This window comes from Sander lucioperca, chromosome 8 (assembly GCF_008315115.2).
Source record: "Sander lucioperca isolate FBNREF2018 chromosome 8, SLUC_FBN_1.2, whole genome shotgun sequence".
Classification (NCBI taxonomy): domain Eukaryota; kingdom Metazoa; phylum Chordata; class Actinopteri; order Perciformes; family Percidae; genus Sander; species Sander lucioperca.
In genome coordinates, this window is record NC_050180.1 from 36811903 (window position 1) to 36832744 (window position 20842).

The 20842-nt window shown below is 40.5% G+C and overlaps 1 protein-coding gene across 1 annotated transcript; it reads left to right on the plus strand.

Moving 5' to 3' along the window:
• The first annotated feature begins 2105 nt into the window (after nt 1–2105).
• sestd1 (SEC14 and spectrin domains 1) lies at nt 2106–20810 on the plus strand. The gene is made up of 19 exons (XM_031279290.2): nt 2106–2209; nt 4171–4240; nt 4355–4463; nt 6145–6235; nt 6346–6459; nt 10049–10162; nt 10273–10367; nt 10491–10546; nt 11519–11587; nt 12677–12834; nt 15532–15654; nt 16430–16624; nt 17077–17191; nt 17303–17468; nt 17701–17782; nt 17875–17997; nt 18142–18333; nt 18561–18664; nt 18918–20810. The coding sequence occupies exons 2-19, from the start codon at nt 4171–4173 to the stop codon at nt 19207–19209; spliced, it is 2268 nt and encodes a 755-aa protein (XP_031135150.1). The 5' UTR covers nt 2106–2209; the 3' UTR covers nt 19210–20810.
• Nucleotides 20811–20842: the final 32 nt, after the last annotated feature.

The following is a 20842-nucleotide window of genomic DNA, read 5'->3' on the forward strand; positions in this document are numbered from 1 at the left end:
TAGATATAGATAATTTATAAGCATGCAGAACAATAATAAAAAGAAAAGGCAATATTAATTTTAGTTTAAAAAAAACCAGCATACATTGTCAGGTACTATTTTCAACATGCAACGCAGAGACACAAACAATACATGCAAATGATGAAATAGGGGATATTAATGTTAATTGAAATATGGACTTAGAGTGACTATATGTAACTTTTACACGTTTCTGGAACTGTGTAATGTTCCATCTGATGATCATAAATGACCTGTAACAGCAAACGAGACTAACAGTGAAAAGAACGCTATTTGTATATAGTTTTTATTAATTTCTCTGCCCGGGTCCGATTTTATGCTACACAGTAACACATTGTGAAGGGTCACAGATTTTGCTGTAACACCGGAAAAGCCTATATATTCCTGTGTATGCTACACCAGCAGCCAACATTAAATTACTCCCCCCTTCCATTTAGTGAGGGCGTTTTATTCCTTTTAGTCCATGTTTGTGTTGGCCTACTATTTTCTTTTCCCTTGTCCCCCTGTACCTGTGTAAAGCGTCTGTGGGTTTCATGAAATGTGCTATATAAGTTATTACTACGTTGGTTGCTATGACAAACTCTTAATGCTTTGGCTCGTGACACAGTGACAGTGATACCCGGTTTAGCTCACGATACATCCAAAGTAGGCTAAGTTACTGTATGCAACACTTGAAATGCAACGATGCATCTGTAACGTATTCTCTTATTGTAAATGAAATATTTTCTGTCTGAGCATGATATACAGTACATCGCGACTATGACCTCCCGGTAGCGCTAACTCAGTAATCTACAGTGGACCATATACAGCACCGTAAAGAAAAGACCTTTACGACAGCAGGTGTGGTAAAAACACAACAGTTTTTGTCCAAAGCGGCCGCTAGAATCAACACAAACTGAAAGTTACATATAGCCACTTTAATATACACAAACTAACTATGATTACTAATTAAAACATGCAGTACAGAAACACATACAATATACTGTATATAATACATAAAATCACTCTGGCACAATACAAGCAAAGCCACAATAAAAGACATTTTATTAGTCCACAAGCTCAGACATAAAAATTTAAATGCATGTACATTTCAATTTTTACTGTTTTGAATTACATTTTAAACAGGTACTACACTCTCTGATACAAAAGAATTCCTCAACTATCTGAACAAGACCAACAGAATACAACTTCTCTTTGGAAAGCAAAGGTTGAGAAATGTGTTCCTCGGTTCCTCCAGGCCACATGTGTCAAACTCAAGGCCCGCGGGCCAAATCCGGCCCCTTGCAGATTTAGATCCGGCCTGTATATCTGTTTGGGTTCACAATAAATTTTGGCCCGCCTAGTTGTGCGCCAAACCAAAAACACAGGAAAGTGTTTTTTAAACTGCAATTACCTGACATTCAAAGCAGAATATGGCAGATTTGTCGACTCTGAGACTCAGAAATTCCCCCAGAAGCTGAGTTTTTATATTCAGGCTGTGAAACAGGTTGTTGTTAAAAAAAAATATCATTGTTTTGCTTGATTTGCTAAATTCTATGATGGCTAAGGAACTCTTTTGATGAATTTTGTAGGGCTTCATGTCAACAAAAATGCGACATAAAGCGTACAAAAATGTCGGAAAAAGCAACACATTTACAAAAAGGTGACAAATTTCTGAGAAAGCCACAAAAAAGTCGGAAACAAAAACAACAAAAATTAAGAAAAAAGCTACTATAATTAAAAAAAAAAAAAGTGACATGCAGTAACAAAAGCACGTCAATAAACTCTACATGTGTGGCCCTTGGTGTGATTCTCTTTTTCCAGTGTGGCCCTTAGTGAAAATGAGTTTGACATCCCTGCTCCAGGCTTTTATTAAGAATGTCGCTTTACCGGAAGTCGTGTTCATTTATTGGGCTTCACTGAGGCTGCGCAGAGCAGTGAGCTCCACCGCCTGCTTTCTGTGTGTTTTCACTGTTGTTCAAAGCTAACGGAGAGCAAACTAAGATCTTCAGTGTTTAACGGGAACTAGATTAAATATCTGCGGATACATCAGCCTGTGAGGAGGAAGAGGAGGAGGAGGAGGAGAAGAAGAAGAAGAAGAGGAATAGCTGCAGAGCAAAAAGAGAGACACGGGAGGAGAAGAGGAGGAGGATAGGGAGAAAAAATCAGGACAGTAACGTTAACGTTATAATGCTGCAGATTTGACTGAAAGGTAAGAAAATCCGCCTTATCAATACTGATTGTTGATTGTTACCAAAGTTGTCGATACGGAGTGAATGGAGGCTGAGGAGAGGGAGGTTAGAGCTGCCGCAGCAGCCTGCAGCTGCCGAATGTAGGTCATTGTGTCTGTGGGCCGAGCCGAACCAAGCCGAGACAAACCGAGCCGGGCCGTCCTGCTGCTGCAGCCAGGCCGCAGGCAGGCTGGGGAGGAGGAAGAACAAGCCCTGCAGCAGGGCTGACTGTTGCTGCGGTAACTAACGAGACTTAGTTATCACCACAAATACTACCACTAACGTTACCACTACTACTAATGATGATAATAACATTTATATCAAATAATGGAATCAAAGTTGAGCAGAACAGTCGAACAAAAACAATACAAATGTTTAGTAACAGTATAAAAGTAAACATATATAAAAAATAATAGTGAATATTAAACTCGGTGTCTTTTTTTTTTTTTTTTTTTTGTATTTCTCTGTATAAAAATAAATATTCCTGACTAGCAACGCAACAATTAAAGTTACATTTTGGAGCGGAAACATTTTATTTATTAATAGTAACTAAAATAAAACTAACTCAAATCAAATAACTCATCTGCTTCATCATGACTGTGGGGTGCAGTTTGTCCAAATTTAATTGGCAACATAAAGTAACATCCCTTGTAAACCAACTGTCATCACATTTTAATTCAAATGTTGCTAAATCCTGATATATGTGACATCTTGTTTCTTCCATGACTTTAAGCCAGTGAGAAGACCACAGAAAAAACCCAAATGCATAACTTTTTTTTGTGAAATAACCAAAACTGCTGGCATGACTTTGGTTTTCAGGACCTTTAATAGTACAAAATGAGCATCAAAGAATGATGGGAAGACTAAACGATATGAATGCCATGGACAAAACATTACTCCAAATGAAATCCTAAAGTCTTTGATTCGTGCTAAATTGTGTCACGTCCACTATTTCAATCGTATTATCACACAAAAGTGTGTCAGCATAAGATCAAGAACATTTTTGTGCCTAAAAAGTTCAAACTAGGGCTGCACCTAACAATTATTTTCATCATCAATTAGTCTATTTATTATTTCATTTAAATCTCAACCAATTGACAGAAATATAAACTGACTGATTTCCTGACTGACAGCTAACAAACTAATGAAACATACAGTAAATCACAGATTGAGCTGAATGTGTAAAGCCAAGAATCTGAATCTGCTGGGAGGGATGCCAGCGGAGAGAAAATCCTTATGGAAAATCACTGGGCTGTCTATATAACATTCCTATAATACTTCAGCAGGGGGGTTGTAGTGTATCTGTGCTGCTACAGTCTTTATTAGTGACCCAATAGTAGTTTATTTTATCAACTGGAATTTGACTGTCAAACTCCTGTGTTGATTTCCAGTGTGTTTGTAATCTGAGCACTGAGAGATGTGGACTAATGGCTGCGATTGTGCACCAAAAACTATTTCAATGTTCATTAGGGCTGGTATCATTCACAAATACCGTGACTTCGATACTGGTTCCTTAACGATACTTTTTTTTTTAACAAAGAAATTCTAACATTACGGCACAAATGTTTTTATTTATTTTTCAGCTCCTACTACGTGAGCCCCATCTCTGTGTGTAACGTAGAGTTTTTCCTGCCTGCCTCTACGACCTGTAATGCTAAGCAGCCAATCACAAGCATAATTAGATCTTTTTTAGAAGTCTGCTGCATGCTTATTGTCTGACTGACACGGATGAGATTTACTCATTAGGTATTGAAATTGGGTATTGAATGACGAGGCATGTTTCGATACTCAATACTTCAGAGGCAATTTGGTTGGTATCTAAAAATGATTGAATTTGGTACCCAGCCCTAATGTACATATGAGCATGTGAAGGTCATTTTAAGATAAATTTGAAAAAATGTGAACCTATCCTGTTAAGTGTTGTGTGTTTGTGTGTCTACAGATGTCCAACGTTACCGTGGAAGCGACCAACATGCTCCCCATCCTCAAGAAGAAACTGGCCTTTCTGTCAGGTAAAACACACACGCACACACGAAACCATGAGATAACATGTCTACATGTCAGGACTGGATAACCTCAGTTTACATGCTGTCAGTAATTAGATCTACCCGTCTGTCTTTCTTTAGGGGGCAAAGACCGGCGCAGTGGTCTGATCCTGACCATCCCTCTCAGTTCAGATCAGACCAGCATGGAGGAGCTCAGCGCCACACTGGATTACCTGCTCAGCATCCCCAGGTATGTTTGGCGTTTGTCTATATACACGACGTTCCACTTCCGGGATTGCTCCGGTGCTGCCGGAAATTCCGCCTGATGTCCGTCATTTATGCTAGATGTCCGTTACCTTTGGGCTTTCTTTGTGTTGGCATTCTAAACTCCGGTGGATTTATGAGGACTATGGTTAACTGCTCCTCAGAGCTCTGCAGGGTAAATCCAGACAGCTAGCTAGACTATCTGTCCAATCTGAGTTTTCTGTTGCACGACTAAAACTACTTTTGACCGTACACGTTCCACCAAAACAAGTTCCTTCCAGAGGCGCCGTTGCTCCGTATGGCACATAGCGCCGCCCAATACGATTGTGATTGGTTTAAAGAAATGCCAATAAATCGGCGCATGTTTTTCTCCCATCCCGGAATGCTGTGTGGACTCACCAGACCCACCTCCACAGCACTTTGGAGGAAGGTCTGGCAAAGTGAGACTAGTTTGGCATTAACTCATCACTGAAGATCTGCTGGATCTGTACTTTATATCTTGGCTCCTGTGTCTGAATCCAGCATGTTCAGCTGTACTGTAAAAAGCTTAAAGGATGATTCTAGTTGATTACAACTTGGGTCTTATCGTATTGGCCCGAATATGAGATGACCCTGATTATAAAATAACCCCTCCTTTTCCAACAGTTTTTGAAGATACAAACACTTTCGGATTAGTCCTGTCTGAGAGTCCTCATCCTTGAAGACTTTTCTCATGTAAAAGTGAAACATGAAATACTGCCATTAAAACTCAGCATACTCTCACTGTCTCGTGTCAGAATGATTTTCTCCGGTACTTTTTTGAGCTCCACATTATGATGTTCTCTGACAGCGGTAATTTTTGGCAGCTTGACAGACGATTCAGTCCCTGTTTCATTTCTGCAGTAAAGGTGTCGGCAGATGTTTCAACTCATTATCATTTGACAGGAATTTATTTCCTCCAAAACACATTACACAAGCTGTTTGAAATTCCTGTAGTGTGACTGTGTTTCATAAAACAAGAAACATCAAGGCTACAATCAATCAACTCATAATGCGACACTCTCCATAGGAGCTGGTGTTACACTCTCCAATGAAAAATAATATCTGATTCAGCGAATACATAAATGTCTAGTCCACTAATATACAATCCCAATTTCATGCACATTGTCTTGTATTATCCAATACCATATTTTCAGGTCTTATTTTTGTAGTTTTGGATGTGGTTTGTATTGGTTATGATAACATTGATCCAAGAACACAGTAGCAACCTGGCGAAATAATCATATATAACTAAAGGCAAACTGAGCAAATTTGTTATTTTCAGAAGAGTGTATCAAACTGGTAGCCCTTCGTATGACTCAGTACCCAGGAAGTAGCTCTCAGTTTCAAAAAGGTTGGTGACCCCTGGTTTAAAGTGTGTTAGCGTTCAGAAGAGCCCGCTGTAAAACACCATTGCATTCTAACGCTAACTTCTGATTCGCAAACTGTTTTATACAATCTAAGTAATTGGACATGAATGCACCACCCAAACACCATACAACAAACTTACACTTTAAGTCAGTTTGGTTGGGCAACCCAAATACCGCATGAACAGGAAACTCTGTATGTAAATGTTGGTGTGTGTTGTTCATGGTTTGAATATCTTTTTCCTATAAAATGCTCCCTCTCTCTCTCTCTGTCTCTCTCAGTGACAAGTGTAAGGCTCGGGGTTTCACAGTTATTGTGGACGGGCGGAAGTCTCAGTGGAACATCGTGAAGACTGTGGTGCTCATGTTGCAGGTACAAACACATTACCCGTCCCTCTAGGCTCAGTCATAATGACATACAGTACATGACTGCATTACGTTGTTAAGCTAAGGATGATGATGATGCTATTGGTGCTTTTTCAGAATGTGATTCCAGCTGAGGTGTCGTTGGTCTGCGTGGTAAAGCCAGATGAATTCTGGGATAAGAAGGTCACACACTTCTGTTTCTGGAAGGAGAAAGACCGCCTGGGCTTCGAGGTGAGTCGCTCAGCTTGTTCTAACTGAACTGGTTCCAACCAACCAGAGTTTTCTATTTTAAAAGAGAATGATGTACGTCTGTTGTGAAAGCTGTTATTGAGCTCAGGTAACCTCAAATCGTTGTGTGGGGTTTGGTCGCCTTTCCCACTGTGGGAACTTAACCTGTAACATTGGGCTTTTCATGACTTGAACTCTTATGAACCTTGTGAGGCTTTGGTGCGAGGGTTCTCCTAGTGTTTCCACTGTCTTTTACAAACTGACGTGGCTGGCTATACGTGGTTATACAGTATGTCATTAAAAAGGTAACAGAAGGACTAATTATGTTTTTTAGTCATGCCAGCAACGTGGCACTGGAGACAGCAATGTGGGCCGCTGGACGTTTCACCACTTTGGTCCAGATTTAAACATCTCAAATTTAGATGGATTACCATGAATTTTTTTGTTGGACGTACAGTATGAAGTAAACTGTTGTGGGACATGCAACAATGGAGGAAGTGGTTCTGATATTGTTCAATTTCTTTCACATTCTTTCGGGCTGAATCCAGGTGCATGCTGCGAGCCTGTTCTCGGCCCAAAATGGGTGTTTGCTCCACTGCGCTTTATGATCTCTTTTCTATCATCTTATGACCTTTTTAATGTTTCCCTGCGCTGTTTGACTGTGTGTGATATGTACCTACTTCTCAGCCAGTGAGACTATCTGGTTCTCCTTTCCCTAAATATTAAAGGGTTCCATATTGTTGACTTGTTATCCCGCCACATCTGAAGGCAAAAGTCTTTATAGCTGTTCTGAACGAGAACCAGTTTAAATAACCCAGTTTTTATTATTATTAACTTTGTAATAACTTCAGAGACAAATCAAACCAAAAAACCATCTGTATTTTCAGTTTTTGCTCTTCTGAAGACAGTGTGGTCCAGAACACTGACACACTCTTGAATTGTGTTGTTAGCTGATATTAAACAGAGAGAATCTGAGCCAGTTTTGATAACCTTGAGCATCAAAAACTGTCCTGAGTGCTGCTGGAAACCTGAGCCACGGTCGATATGTGTGTGTCTGTGTGAATGATATTCGGCCAACCTACTCCTCTATTACAACAGATGGTTTTACAGACAGAGATCAGTAGTGACTGTGACCCAGATTTCTGTAGCCTTGTTGGCTCTATAGTTGTTGCCACGGTAACTGGAGATAGTTGGTGAGCGTGAACATGAAAGTTGCTGCAGATAGCCTAATAGATAATCCATCACAGTCAACATTTAGCTGACTTATTCATTTTTAAGTAAAAGTGGAGTTATCCTTGTGTGCTTAGAGCAGAGACTGTCCCTGTTGGTGCGTTCAAGGACAGTCCGACATTTAAGATTTAGGAGTCAGATAATGAACAGTAACAGTTTTATTGTTGAGTTGTAAGATTGTTCACATATTAAATACATTTTGATTGATGAAATGCTTAGATATTTAATGTGCGGGGATTTAGTTTATTTAAATATGTTAGAGCGCTCATCTTCTTCACTTAATTTAAACACACACACACACACACACACACACACACACACACACACACACACACACACACACACACACACACACAGCTGCTGAAAGGATGATTCCTGTGACTGTTGAAATGTGACTCATCTAAACTATGGAGTGTGTCTTTGGATGTCACAGTGGGGTGTGTGTCATACAGCTGCTCTGAATTCTGACCTAACAGTTAAATACACACACACACACACACACACACAGAGTTGAGTCCAATTTCTCCGACAGCATCTGCTGCAGCGGCAGCTGGAAGAACGACTCACTACCAGCTGTCTGACTGTCCAAGTTTATTTGTAAAGCAACCTTTCATAGTGCAGTTCAAAGAGTGTTTTATTAATAATAGGAAAGGATAAAACCTACAGTTTGTACAGACACAAAATTGGTGAATGCCTAAATTTGAAAGTAGAAGTTGTTTCTTTTTGTAGCTTGCAGGCTGTTAATGAACACTGAACACTATCTCCAGATTTAGAAAGTGCTCTGGGAAACTGAAGGAGAAGTTTGTCTTGTGATTCAGAACTCTTTTGGGTTGGTAGACTGAAGCATTGCAAGAAATGTAATCTGTGACCAGCGCACAGCTGGTATTAAACGTCTAAGAAAATGTCTCAACAATGTTCCTAAACTTTGATTTATGTGTCAAAAAATAGACCAAAGTCTCAGTATGATTCTTCAGTGCTGACTGCAGTGACTCCTAAGTCCTAAGAAAACAGGGGACTATAATTACGTCTTCCCAAAATAAGCAGGGCTCCAGAGGTAACGTGTCCGAGCTGCATCACAGCTTCATGCACACTTTCCATTTGCCTAACGTGGCTCCTCATCCTCCTCATTCTCTCCCGGTAAAGGAACAGCAGTAACTCATTACGAACATCATCTCAACTGCCCTGCATGTGTAAAGAAAAAGAAGTGTTTTAAAGAAGAACATGTGGCATCCATATTACTGCTACTGCATTAGAGCATCACAGAAGTTGACTTAATAACACCAATAGACAACTGATAGTAGTTCATTACTTTAAAACAGAACAGATGTGATGGAGCAGTAACATCATTAATAAATGGAAATAAATAAAACCTATAATTAGAGTGTAAAAGTTTGCAGGTACAGGAAGTATGTGCTTTTCACGATCAGGCTGATATTATTGTACTCATAATAACTGCAACTGGTTTTAGACGAGCCAAGATTAACTTTGAACAAAAAATAAGAAAAGAGAAACCTTTTGACCCAAAAAAAAAAGAAGAACAGTAATTTTTATTGATGATTTGGTTTTATGATTCATTCATGATTTGGATTACACACGCATCTCATAATTTAATAATCTAAAAAGTATTAGTTTTTAGAGCCTTCATTGATGCTAATAAAGTGTTTTCTTTAGTTAAAAAAACGTCATAATAGAATACACCTGTGATTCCGCTCTCTTCCCTCCTCGTCTCCTCTGAGACACATTTCATGTTTTGGAGTTCAGTTATTGAGTCACTGGCTGGACGATGGAGAAGCGAGGAAGCATAATTTGCAGAATGAAAAGCAACCTTTGTCATGATTATGACTACCCATCATTTGTTGTATCCAACATTACATACTGTATGCTTTAATACATTGAAACATGCCAGAGGAAAGCTTATAAAAGATATTTCACCCACAGTTATGTCAACAATATCAATATGCTGCTGTGCTGAGAGAATCATCTGTGGCGGTCATATCAAATGTTTATATGTGAAGTATTAGTTGTGTTTTCCAAAAGATAGAACACAGGGATCAACCTAGAAGTCAAACATTTCCATAAAATGGTTATGTATTTAGAGTCAGATGAGTTTGTCATTTCAATGTTTTGTACTTCATTGTCCACCAATCTCACCAGAATTCTTGTATTTCACAGCTCAGATAATATAATACATATTTACTAAATCATATAGATGTTTAATTCATGAAAATACAGTAACTGTGAATATGCGATTGTATTGTCATGTCATGAACACTTTCATGCTGTGTTGGTAGCGTGGGTATTGGGACAGTCCTTGTCTCTCTCACTTCTAAAGGTCAAAATTTTACTCTGTGCTTCCTGTCAGGTGATCCTGGTTTCGGCCAATAAGTTGACTCGTTACATTGAACCCTGTCAGCTGACGGACGATTTTGGAGGAAGTCTGGACTACGACCACAATGACTGGCTCAACAAGAGACTGGTTAGTATTTTATCTTAAATTAATTTATCTATTTGATGTTTACTTATAAAAAAGAAGAAGAAGCTCGTTGTTGCGGTAACCTTACCTTTTAGGTTTTATTTTTTTGTCAGGTTTTTGAGAAGTTCACCAAGGAGTCAACGTCACTGCTGGACGAGCTGTCTATTATCAACGACAGTGACAAGAACAGTGCAGTGGACAAGGAGAAGTACGCACATACACGCACACACACACACACACACACACACACACACATATACACACATACTTTGAAGTGTACCAACAGTAGACAGATGAAATCCAGAGCTGTGTGTCTCTCTGTCCTCTGCAGATCGGCTGACTGCGCCCTCTTGCCGTCCTTTGACCCAGAGACTGTCCTTCAGACCGGTAAATATCATCTCCTCTCATTTAAGCCCCTTTCAGACATGCATGTCGTTGCGTAAATGTGATGACAATTTTACATTGCAGCGCAACAGGGAAACACATTGAGGGAATTTTATACTGAAAAGGCTTTAGCTGTGGAAGACATCCACTTGATGTTTCTAACTCAGACTGTTGAAGCCTCATTTTAGCTTCAGATAAACTTTTGAATTCATTTTTGTACAAAACACATTAGGAAGGAACCCTTTAATGGCCAGTATGAACATGAGGAATGTTTACAGCAGGAAAACGCTCTTTAAAATGTTCAAATGGGCACCTGATTGTCTATTGTTTTAGGACAGCAAATCGTGCACCTATTCATAAAGTTCATTGCAATGAGTATAATCTGTGCTCAAAGAAAAAAAAAAAAAAGTGTTAAAATGCAGATTTTAAGGATTTTTTAAGTAGATTCCTCTCATGCAGTGCAAAAAAAGCTCATACAGTCAAAATAATAACCCAACCAACACTTTTATTTTCAACTTTTTTAATTTCTTGCTTACTGTGTACACAACTACTCTCACTTGTGGTCATGAACTTTGAATAGTGACTGAAAGAATCATGGATCCAAGCAACCTAACTAACTCTCCGTGTCGGGGTGTCTGGGCTCACCCTGACCTGGAGGATGTGGGTGGAGAGAGGGAGGTTTAGGATACTTTAGTCTGCTGCCACCAAGACCTTGAGCTAAATAGACACTAAGGATGGATGATTGATGGATGGATGGCTGTGTTCACTGTACTAAGCAGCCTGTGTCTGTGTGTTGGGCAGAGGTGAAAGAGTCTTTGTTTGTGGTACCACCCTCCTCCCTCTACCAGCGCCTTTCATAATAAAACCGCATGTACACAAACACTGATGATTGTTTCAAATGCTTTTATAACAGGCTTTTGTATCTCAAACCGCCCCCCACTCTCTCTTTCTCTCTCTCGCTCTGTCTGTCTGCAGGTCATGAGCTGCTGTCGGAGCTGCAGCAGCGTCGTTTTAACGGCTCGGAGGGAGGAGGAGGACAGGGAGGTGAGAAAGCAGCTGTCAGTCATCCAGGTGTCCCTGTGCGGGTCCAGCTCAGTCAGAAGGATGGAGGGATAGATGCCATCTGTGTTGTTTTGTGCCATTTTTTTTCTCTGAGCTGTGTTGTAGTTGTTGGAAATGGACAGTTGAATGCTGCCATTAACTTGTTCCAGAGTACACAGATTACTACAGTATGACGCAGTGTATGAGGGTACAGCATAGACCGCTTGAGTTCTAGGTACAGTATAACAGGTTTTCCGCAGGGTCTTAAAAAGTCTTAAATTCACTGAAGTATTGTGTTCTAGGTCTTAAATAATTTTAAACAGGTCTTAATTTTTCTACATCCGTGCAACGCTACCCCTAATGCTTTTTTATTTTGTAGTGTTTCTTGTAGTCTTTCTTTCGCTAGTCCAAATATAATTTGCTTTATTACAACTACAAATGAGACCAACATGCAACTTATATTGCAGCCAATCAGCTTTCGTGTTATTGGCGCAAGTCTTTTTGAGATTATACCATAGACATAAAACGGATTTTATTCTTCAGCTATAGGAAAGTGCAAGTTTAGCGATACTGAAAAAAACTGAATTTAGGGCTTAGTTGATGTTGTGATAAAGGTCTTAAATTTCAATCATAGTGGTCTTAAAAAGTCTTAAATTTGACTCGGTGAAACCTGCAGAAACTCTGTATAAGCATGGTGTGACAGTGGTCTCTCCTCATCACCCAAGATCAGTGTCCGACCTCATGAATGCTCTTGTGGCTGAATGGGGGTAAATCTCTGCAGCCAGGTTCCAAAATCTGGTGGAAAAAAACCTGATTTTAGAATGTTCAACAATCACATACTGTAGGGCTGCAATGTTTGAGTGTCCACATATATGTGGACCATTACGTTTTCTAATTTATGAGACAAGTGACAGATGTCTTAATCACTCCAGAGAAGCTTCCTCTTCTCAGACAAACTGTTTAAAAAATCCTTTTAATGTCCTGAAATGGAACCTTTGCAGGGAACTTTTTGTACAATTAGACCAGAGATGAGGAGACGTCCTTGACTATAACCCCCACAGGCCTCACCTCTCTCTGCCCTCTGACCCCCAGGTCCAGCCTGGTGTCCCATGGAGGAGGAGCTGCTGGCTCAGCCTCAGGTGATGAAGCTGCTGGACTCGCTCAGAGAGCAGTACACCAGATACCAGGAGCTTTGCAGGCAGCGAAACAAACGCACCCAGCTGGACGAGATCCATGCCAAGGTCATGCAGGTAACTCTTACACACACACACACACACACACACACACACACACACACACACACACACACACACACACACACACACACACACACACACCCTGTAAGCCTGTCTGTAAATTGTGTGTCAACATGCAGTTTGTAAACTCTGATTGGCTTTATTTACTGGCCAGTTTCTTTTATTTAAGTTGTAAATTGTTTAGTTTTTTCAACCTTGGGGATGATTCATCATTTTGATTGTTTTGTTTTCTGAAAAATGCAGCAAGACTAAAACATTACTGAGACATGAATGGTAGGAGGATTTTTTTTTTTACCTTTTAGACAGAGCCAGATTAGCTGTTTCCCCCTGTGTCTAGTCTGTGTTTCACACAAGTAGACAAACAATGTGCAAGTTGCCCCAGATGTAGATCCAAATTTAGTTAGCCATAATAGCCGTCCTAGGTGCCTAAATTCTGTGTTAACTTTCGGTTAGATTCAGAAACAAGTGTTTAAAAAAATCATGTGTATTTTGAAAGCTGTAGCAGGCTCATGCACCTGTTCCCTTTATACGTTGTTTTGTACGAGTCCTCTTTTCCCTGAATGTCTACAGTGGAGGTGGTGAGTGCAGAGTTAGCACCACCCATAGAGCCACAATAGAGACATTTATGGGAAATACGCCAGATTGAAATAAACCAGAAGTGTCCTTTAAGCTAAGTTAGCCAGCTGCTGGCTGTAGCTCCATATTTATTGGACAGCCATTTGTGGCTCCTCAAGAAAGTGAATAAGTGTGTTTCCCAAATGTCAAACTATTCCTTTTAATATTGTTCACTGCTAATAATATACAATAATATATAATAATACACTTTTTAAACTGCAGTTCATGTTCCTGAACAGAGTAGGAATGTTTAAATATATCCATCCACATCACATTGTCCTGCTACAGTATTAGCCTCCTCAGTCTTTAAAAGTCTCTCGCCCAGATTCTTTTATCATGAAGTCTTTGACCTTTGACCCTCAAAAACCGTGTCAGTGAGCAGCACTTCAGTAGAAGTAGACTCTTCTGTTGTTACTGGGGCTCCTGCAGCCGCAGGGGCTGATGGGCAACACCACTGTCTTGGAGATGAGCCTGGGGTTGCCATGGGAACCGCAACATGTCGGTCGCTAGTCTGGAGGATTTGTGGTAGGGGAGGGGGATGGCCTAGTTCTGGATTGAACTGTGTGTGTGTGTGTGTGTGTGTGTGTGTGTGTGTGTGTGTGTGTGTGTGTGTTAGTTCTTTAAGGCGTCACTGACCTGATAAATACAATTGAGTCATGATACTGACACACACATCTGGATAAAACGTTCCAGATGTTACTGCACTGCATAGTACTTTAGGAAACATTTAAACTTCCACTCATAACTTTATTTTGTAATAGACAAACACACAGACAGCCTTTTTAACGGATTTGGTTTTTTTTTAAACAATGTAAATGTCAACAAAACATGAGGTCACTACCAAACAAGGCAAACTCAGTTTCCACAAATCTGTAATTTACATTGTAAATATTGTGGAAAATACAAATACTTTTTATTAGATAAATAGATAAAATGAGTAAATGATTTTGAGTCTTCACATTTTGAACAGTCCACCGTTGCTACTAACTTGGGACGTTGAGTTTGAAAGATGTGGGCATTTACAAGGCAGAGATCGAAAAGTTGCATTTTGGGAAATGTAGGATTCAGCGTTTTTTGGAGCTTGACTGCCTCTGCTTCAATTTTTACCATTCTTTTTGTGTGTGTGTGTGTGTGTGTGTGTGTGTGTGTGTGTGTGTATAATATATATATATATATATATATATATATATATATATATATATATATATATATATATATATATATATATAGATATATATATAGATATAGATATATATATAGATATTTGTTTTTTATTTTTTTTTTTGTCTCTTCAAACTTAATAAAAGAGCAAAGCCAATTCATAAATTCAGTTATACTGTGATAAGGTCTATATATTCCCACCCATCATACTGTATGCTTCAGCTGTTGGATATCAATTTTCAATTTCCCTTTTTCTATTTCCGTTGGCTTTACTGTAAGTGGATAGAAAAGTAAAAGTGATTTTAATAAAAACTATTTATATGAGAAAAATATTTTTGGACAGTGACAATCAAAGAAAATTCTATATGTGATATCATGTTGATCACAGAAAGACCAGCAGAGCCTGAGAACCTCCTGCTGGTCGTTCTGCTGCACTGCAGCTCTAAGACTTGTGTCTCCAAATAGCCATTTTTCACATTTTGACATGTCACAGTAGGAAAAGCACAAGTATAAATAAATAATAAAATGAGTGATGACTGAATGAATTTAATTTAGCTGTTTCATTTTCAGGGTCCTGGTTTCGTGCACGGTGGCTCACTGTGTTTAAATGAAATGTTTTTTTATTGAAATGCACCTTGGGAGTCATAGTTAACTTCTCATCTTACATTTGTATGTGCACAGGCTTAGCTTTTTATGAGATAAAAGCCAGATAATGTCTAACACAGTTGCTAACACAATTAGTCTTTTGCACTGATGATTCAACCGAAAGCGTTTCATGTCAGTCCAAACCGTGCAAGTGCTCCAACTATGAGTTTGTGAAGAAAATGAATGGGAACATCTGTTCCCACTTTCTCCCTCTATAGGAGATCACTAAGTATGTGTTTTGTGTTTTTTCTCTCTCTCTCTTTATCTCAGGTGGTCACCTGGCTGCAGGGTCCAGGTTCAGAGCTGTTGAAGACTCAGCAGGCGATCGGAGACTCAATGCGAGCCGCTCAGGCCCTGCAGCAGAAACATGAGGAGATCGAGAGCCAGCACAGTGTAATGCAACACATTGAAAACACACACACACACACACACACACACACACACACACACACACACACACACACACACACACACACACACACACACACACACACACACAGTCAACATGTGACGAGCACAAACTGATGAATCAGATTTGGGGTCAAATACAGATCTGAGTTGAGTTTGTCTTTTGATGCTTTCACTCTGCTGTTTGCAGATGGACGGTGAAAAGGTCAGAAAGATCACAGAAACAAATTCACTCTTAATGCATTTCATATGATGCTTTCATGTTGTGGTTTGAGTCATCTCTCTTGTTGTAAGCCGATTTACAGAAATAACAACCCTTAACTCAACATGACAGGAGAAGTGACACCCTGGATATCAAGACTTGGATTAAACAAACAAGATATAGCGTGATAATTACTGCTGTTTCGCCCCATTTCTAGTCTTTATGCTAAGCTAAGCCAAGCTAACTGTGTCCTGACTCCAGCTTAATATTTGATGTGCAAATATGAGAGTGGTATCAATCTTCTTAGCAAGAAAGCCAATTAACATATTTGCCAACATATCAAACTTTTTCTCTTAAAAAAATGCTTTTCATGGTTTATTTAATGATTTATTACCGATCAGTCAGAGTAGACTAGAAACTCTTCAGTGTATTGCCATACAATTCAACATCACCACAAAACTAAAAGTTAAATCAACCCCTCTCAAAAAAGGTTTCAAGAAAAACAGAACACTATGCAGGACTGTCGTGTGGACTGATTTTGCCTGTGTGTTTGTACAGGAGTGGTTTGCGGTGTATGTGGAGTTGAACCAGCAGATCGCTGCCTTGCTCAGTGCCGGGGAGGAGGAAGAGGTGGTGGAGCTAAAGGCGCTGCAGCAGCAATTGAGTGATGTCTGCTACCAACAGGCAGCTCAGCTGGAGGGCCGACAGAATGTCCTGCAGGCGGCGCAGGGCTTCCACAGCACCACACAGGAGGTAACACAGACACACACACACACACACACACACACACACACACACACACACACACACACACACACACACACACACTTTCACTCTCTGTATCAGCTGTCATTTGTACTGGGTGTTCATACTGGAAACAGCCCTGTGTTAAAAAAAAAAAAAGTTAATATTTGTGTGTCCAGTACAGAGATAGGTCCAGGATGTGTTTAGCCTAGCTTAGCACAAATACTGTGGGCAGGGGGAAACTGCTAGCCTTTGCCCATCAAAAGAAAAAAGATTATATCATACACAACACAATTTCTTGGTCTTTTAGCAGTTCTTCAGGAGGTAAAGTAATGGATCAACTGTTGATTTGTTCACAAACTAAAACCCGAACATTACAGCTGCATGTGGGAAAGTGGCAAGAAAATAAAAATGTATGTGATTTATTCTGAGCAATCAAAGCTCCGTGTTTGTCTCTGCAGTTGTCCCAGCTGTTGGACGGTTTACTGGGCATGCTCTGTGCTGACGTAGCTCCAGCTGACGGAGCTTCGATTCAACAAAACCTCAAACTGTTGGAGGAGAAGCTGCAGACTGTCGGTTCGTGCTCTGAATGATAAAGCTTGTTAATAATCAGAGTCAGCTTTATTGGATATATATAAAACTTTTTGTTGTGGTGTTAAGTATATACATCTACATCTATCCATGCAGAGGCAGGTCTTGCTTCTCTGCGTCAGAAGGGGGCGCTGTTAATGGAGCAGATGTGCACCCAGCCATCATGGCCTCTGGAGGAAACGGAGAGTCCACCTGGAGAACAGCAGGACAATGTTCAGCACATCCAGGCTGTGATGGAGGAGATGCAGCTCCGCAAGCAGAGGTAACTGTCTTCTTCTTCTTGTTTTCACAGCAGGAAGCCACATGGGGTTTCTTTAATTCTTTCTGAAAAGCTGGAAACATGATATTGAGGTCTAAGATAAAAAGTGCATCTACTACTGAACTATGATCGGATTTAGCACCTTGAGACTCCCATGTATTTTGCTAGCATTCCACACCTACAGCTCCCATGACTCTTATGAGTTTAAAAAAAAAAAATTGTGTGTGTGTTGCAGGTGTGAGGACATGGTGGACGTGAGGAGGCTGAAGATGCTACAGATGGTCCAACTGTTCAAATGTGAAGAAGACGCTTTACAGGTAGGACACACAACAACACACAAACCTACATAAATGATTGTCACATCAATGCTTCCTGTATTGATGAGATAATTGTGTGTGTTCGTGTTCAGGCAGTAGAGTGGCTTGGCGAGCTGTTGGACGCCCTTTTGAAGACTCATGTCAGGCTGGGTGACGACTCTCAGGAGACCAGGACCATGTTGGACAAACACAGAAAGTTTGTGGACGTCGCTCAGGTGAGACACTTCCAGACTACTTATAGTCATGCAGCTAGCATTGCTAAAAACTTTCAACTTTAAGAGATGAAAAAGGACAAAAAATAATTCTGAAAACAATAGCAAGACGACTGTTTGTCTCTGTCTTCCCTTCTCTTCCTTCAGAGCACCTATGATTATGGCCGTCAGCTGCTGCAGGCGACCGTTGTCCTCTGTCAGTCTCTGCGCTGTACCACGCGCTCGTCCGGAGACACTCTGCCACGACTCAACCGAGTCTGGAAACAGTTCAGCGTCAGCGCTGAGGAGAGACAACAGAGACTGGAGCTGGCTCTGAACTTCCACACCGCAGCCGAGAGGGTGAGACAGGCTAGGAGAGAGACCTGACAGTCTTATTATGTGTCAGGTGTTGCAGCAGCAGTAAAAAAAAATGGCGTGTGCAGTTAGGGCATTGTTGGCAGGCATGTACAGTAGAAGCAGCTGATAAGATCTACTTCACACGGACCATGGCGCACTATTGCAGCCACATGGAGATTGAAAGTATAAATTTGCATTCATTACATGTGTTGTTTGTTACTGTGTTTCAGGTGTTACAGCAGGAACGTGTGGATCCAGAGTCTCTGGATGAAGTCGACTCTTCAGGGAAAACTCTGCTGGACAGGCTGACCATGCCTGTTATCTTCCCTGATGGGTACACACACACACACACACACACACACACACACACACACACACACACACACACACACACACACACATGCACGCTGTAATCCTCTGTAGAGCTGAGGGAAACAATAACAACCAAAATATTGATTATAGCTGCTTTTAACCCTAACATTTAAAACAAATCCTAGCTTTTTATTCCCACATGTAAGGTGAGTCCCCATAATTTGACACATGCTTCATATAATACACACTCCTAACAGGAATTGTTGTTGTTTCAGGACCGAGCAGTACTTTGGGAGTCCGAGTGACACAGCAGCGGCAGCGGAGGGCGTCAGGGAGCGCCTCCTGCTGGTGGAGGAGCGACGGCTGCAGCTGCAGGAGATGAGGCTTCATAATGACGAGGAGGAGGAGGAGGAGGAGGAGGAGGAGGAGGAGGAGGAGCGAACAGGGCAGGAGGCACGGCTGGATGTAATAGGAGAGGAACTGAGCGAGAAAGAGGAGCAAGATGAGGAGGAAGAGGAGGTGGGGCAGCAGGATGAAGACTTGGAGAGGGCGACGCAGGACTGCTAATGGCTCGCTGATTACGTTAAACTAAGCAGCATTACTGAAGTATCGTTAACGAAGGGCTGCGGATTCATTTTTACCGAAACCTCCAAGTGGTTGCTTCTGTCTCCCTGCAGCAGCCTGCAGCAGTAGGTCTTACTGCTGTGCTGGTGATTTTTTTTTTTACATTAAGACTACTTCTTCCACCAGCCTCACAGCTTACCCTTCTTTAAAAGAGGATACAAATGTTAAATGTGATTCCTTCACTCCGTTCAGTAGGAACTGTGAGAACGACTGTCTGCTCTGGAACAACAGCGCTCTCTAACTGTTTTGCTGCCGTTAAGTGATCCAGACGATTTCATAATGTAAAATACTGGTATTAAATAATATTCATATCTCTGGATGCTCTGTTTAAGATCAACTGTAAAATAATAAGTTTGGATAAGAATACTTATAATGTACAGTTAACTCCACATCCTCTTTCCCTGCATGCCTCTTGTTTACCTAAGTGGGTGGAGCTTCCATGGTGCTAACACGGTGACCAAGGTTTTTGTCTGTGCCTCCTCCGACTTCTTGCCTTTCTTGCTTCCTCGCCTTCTTTTATTTCCCTCCTAACAGAAGATGAACTTCATGGCCTGTACAGGAAGGGCGGAGCTTACTGTATATCAGGTGTGCCGCGACCTGATAGTATTTCTGCATCAACAGTCCTCTACATTTCTCCCATAGACTGTTGGCGCTTTTCAACTCTGGGATGGACATAAAACTCTCCTGGTTGCATCACCAAGCCTCAGTATAGAGGAGAGAAGTCAACTACAAGTCCCAAAGAGCATCGCGAAACAAGAAACATCCTATCAGCATTAAGTAAAAGATTTACATAATTTGTGAAATCCTTTTTGCAAGTCATCTGGGGAAATTCCCACATTCAGTCTTCCTTTAAAGTTGAACTTAAAGTTAAATTCTAAATTTCTGTGTAAGATATCCACCTTATAAAGTAAACATGGTGATGTGATCATACCTCTGCCTTCTACTACTGAGGGATGAGGATGACTTAAGGAAATGGCCTCGGAAAACACAAAATGCAAACTATGTAATATGTAATTCATTGCACATATTATTTTCTACCGGGTTCTCTATCTTGGCAATTACAGATTTGACCCAAAAAAATACTCAAGTGGAAACACAGAACTAGTAGAGATAAATTGATTTGTAGCAAAAAATAACAATTTCAGTTCGACTCATTGGATGTTTCTTGGCAAAATAGTTTCGGGACTTGTAGTCAACACCGTTCTAACATTGATGCTTAACATCTTTCAAAGATCCAGAGGCTCAGACCACTTCGCTGCTCTAAATAAACCCTCTGCCTTCATGATGGAAATCAGTTCAGTGTACAGACTGGGAGCACTGGTGGTCATTTGCCACATCAGAATAGAACAAATTCCTTTTTCTACTTAATTTACTTTTTTCAAGCAAACCTTGCTATAATGGGTTGGTATTTTTGACCAATACGTGCTGCTGTAAGTGTATCGGCTAAATACTGTGTCTTGCTTCCTGTCCTCTTATTCCAATAATATATACACATGACATCAGTATGACATCATCCTCTAAATAAAGAAGCGTTTTGAAGTTGCTGTCTAAGGTGGGGTTTTTTTTATTTGGCTGC

Bases quoted from the DNA above. Each gene is read 5' to 3' on its own strand.
- sestd1 (XM_031279290.2), top strand. From the start codon at position 4,171: ATGTCCAACGTTACCGTGGAAGCGACCAACATGCTCCCCATCCTCAAG. The intron at 10,547-11,518 runs GTAAATATCATC...GTCTGTCTGCAG, and splicing joins AGAGACTGTCCTTCAGACCG to GTCATGAGCTGCTGTCGGAG. The intron at 17,998-18,141 runs GTGAGACACTTC...CTCTTCCTTCAG, and splicing joins AGTTTGTGGACGTCGCTCAG to AGCACCTATGATTATGGCCG.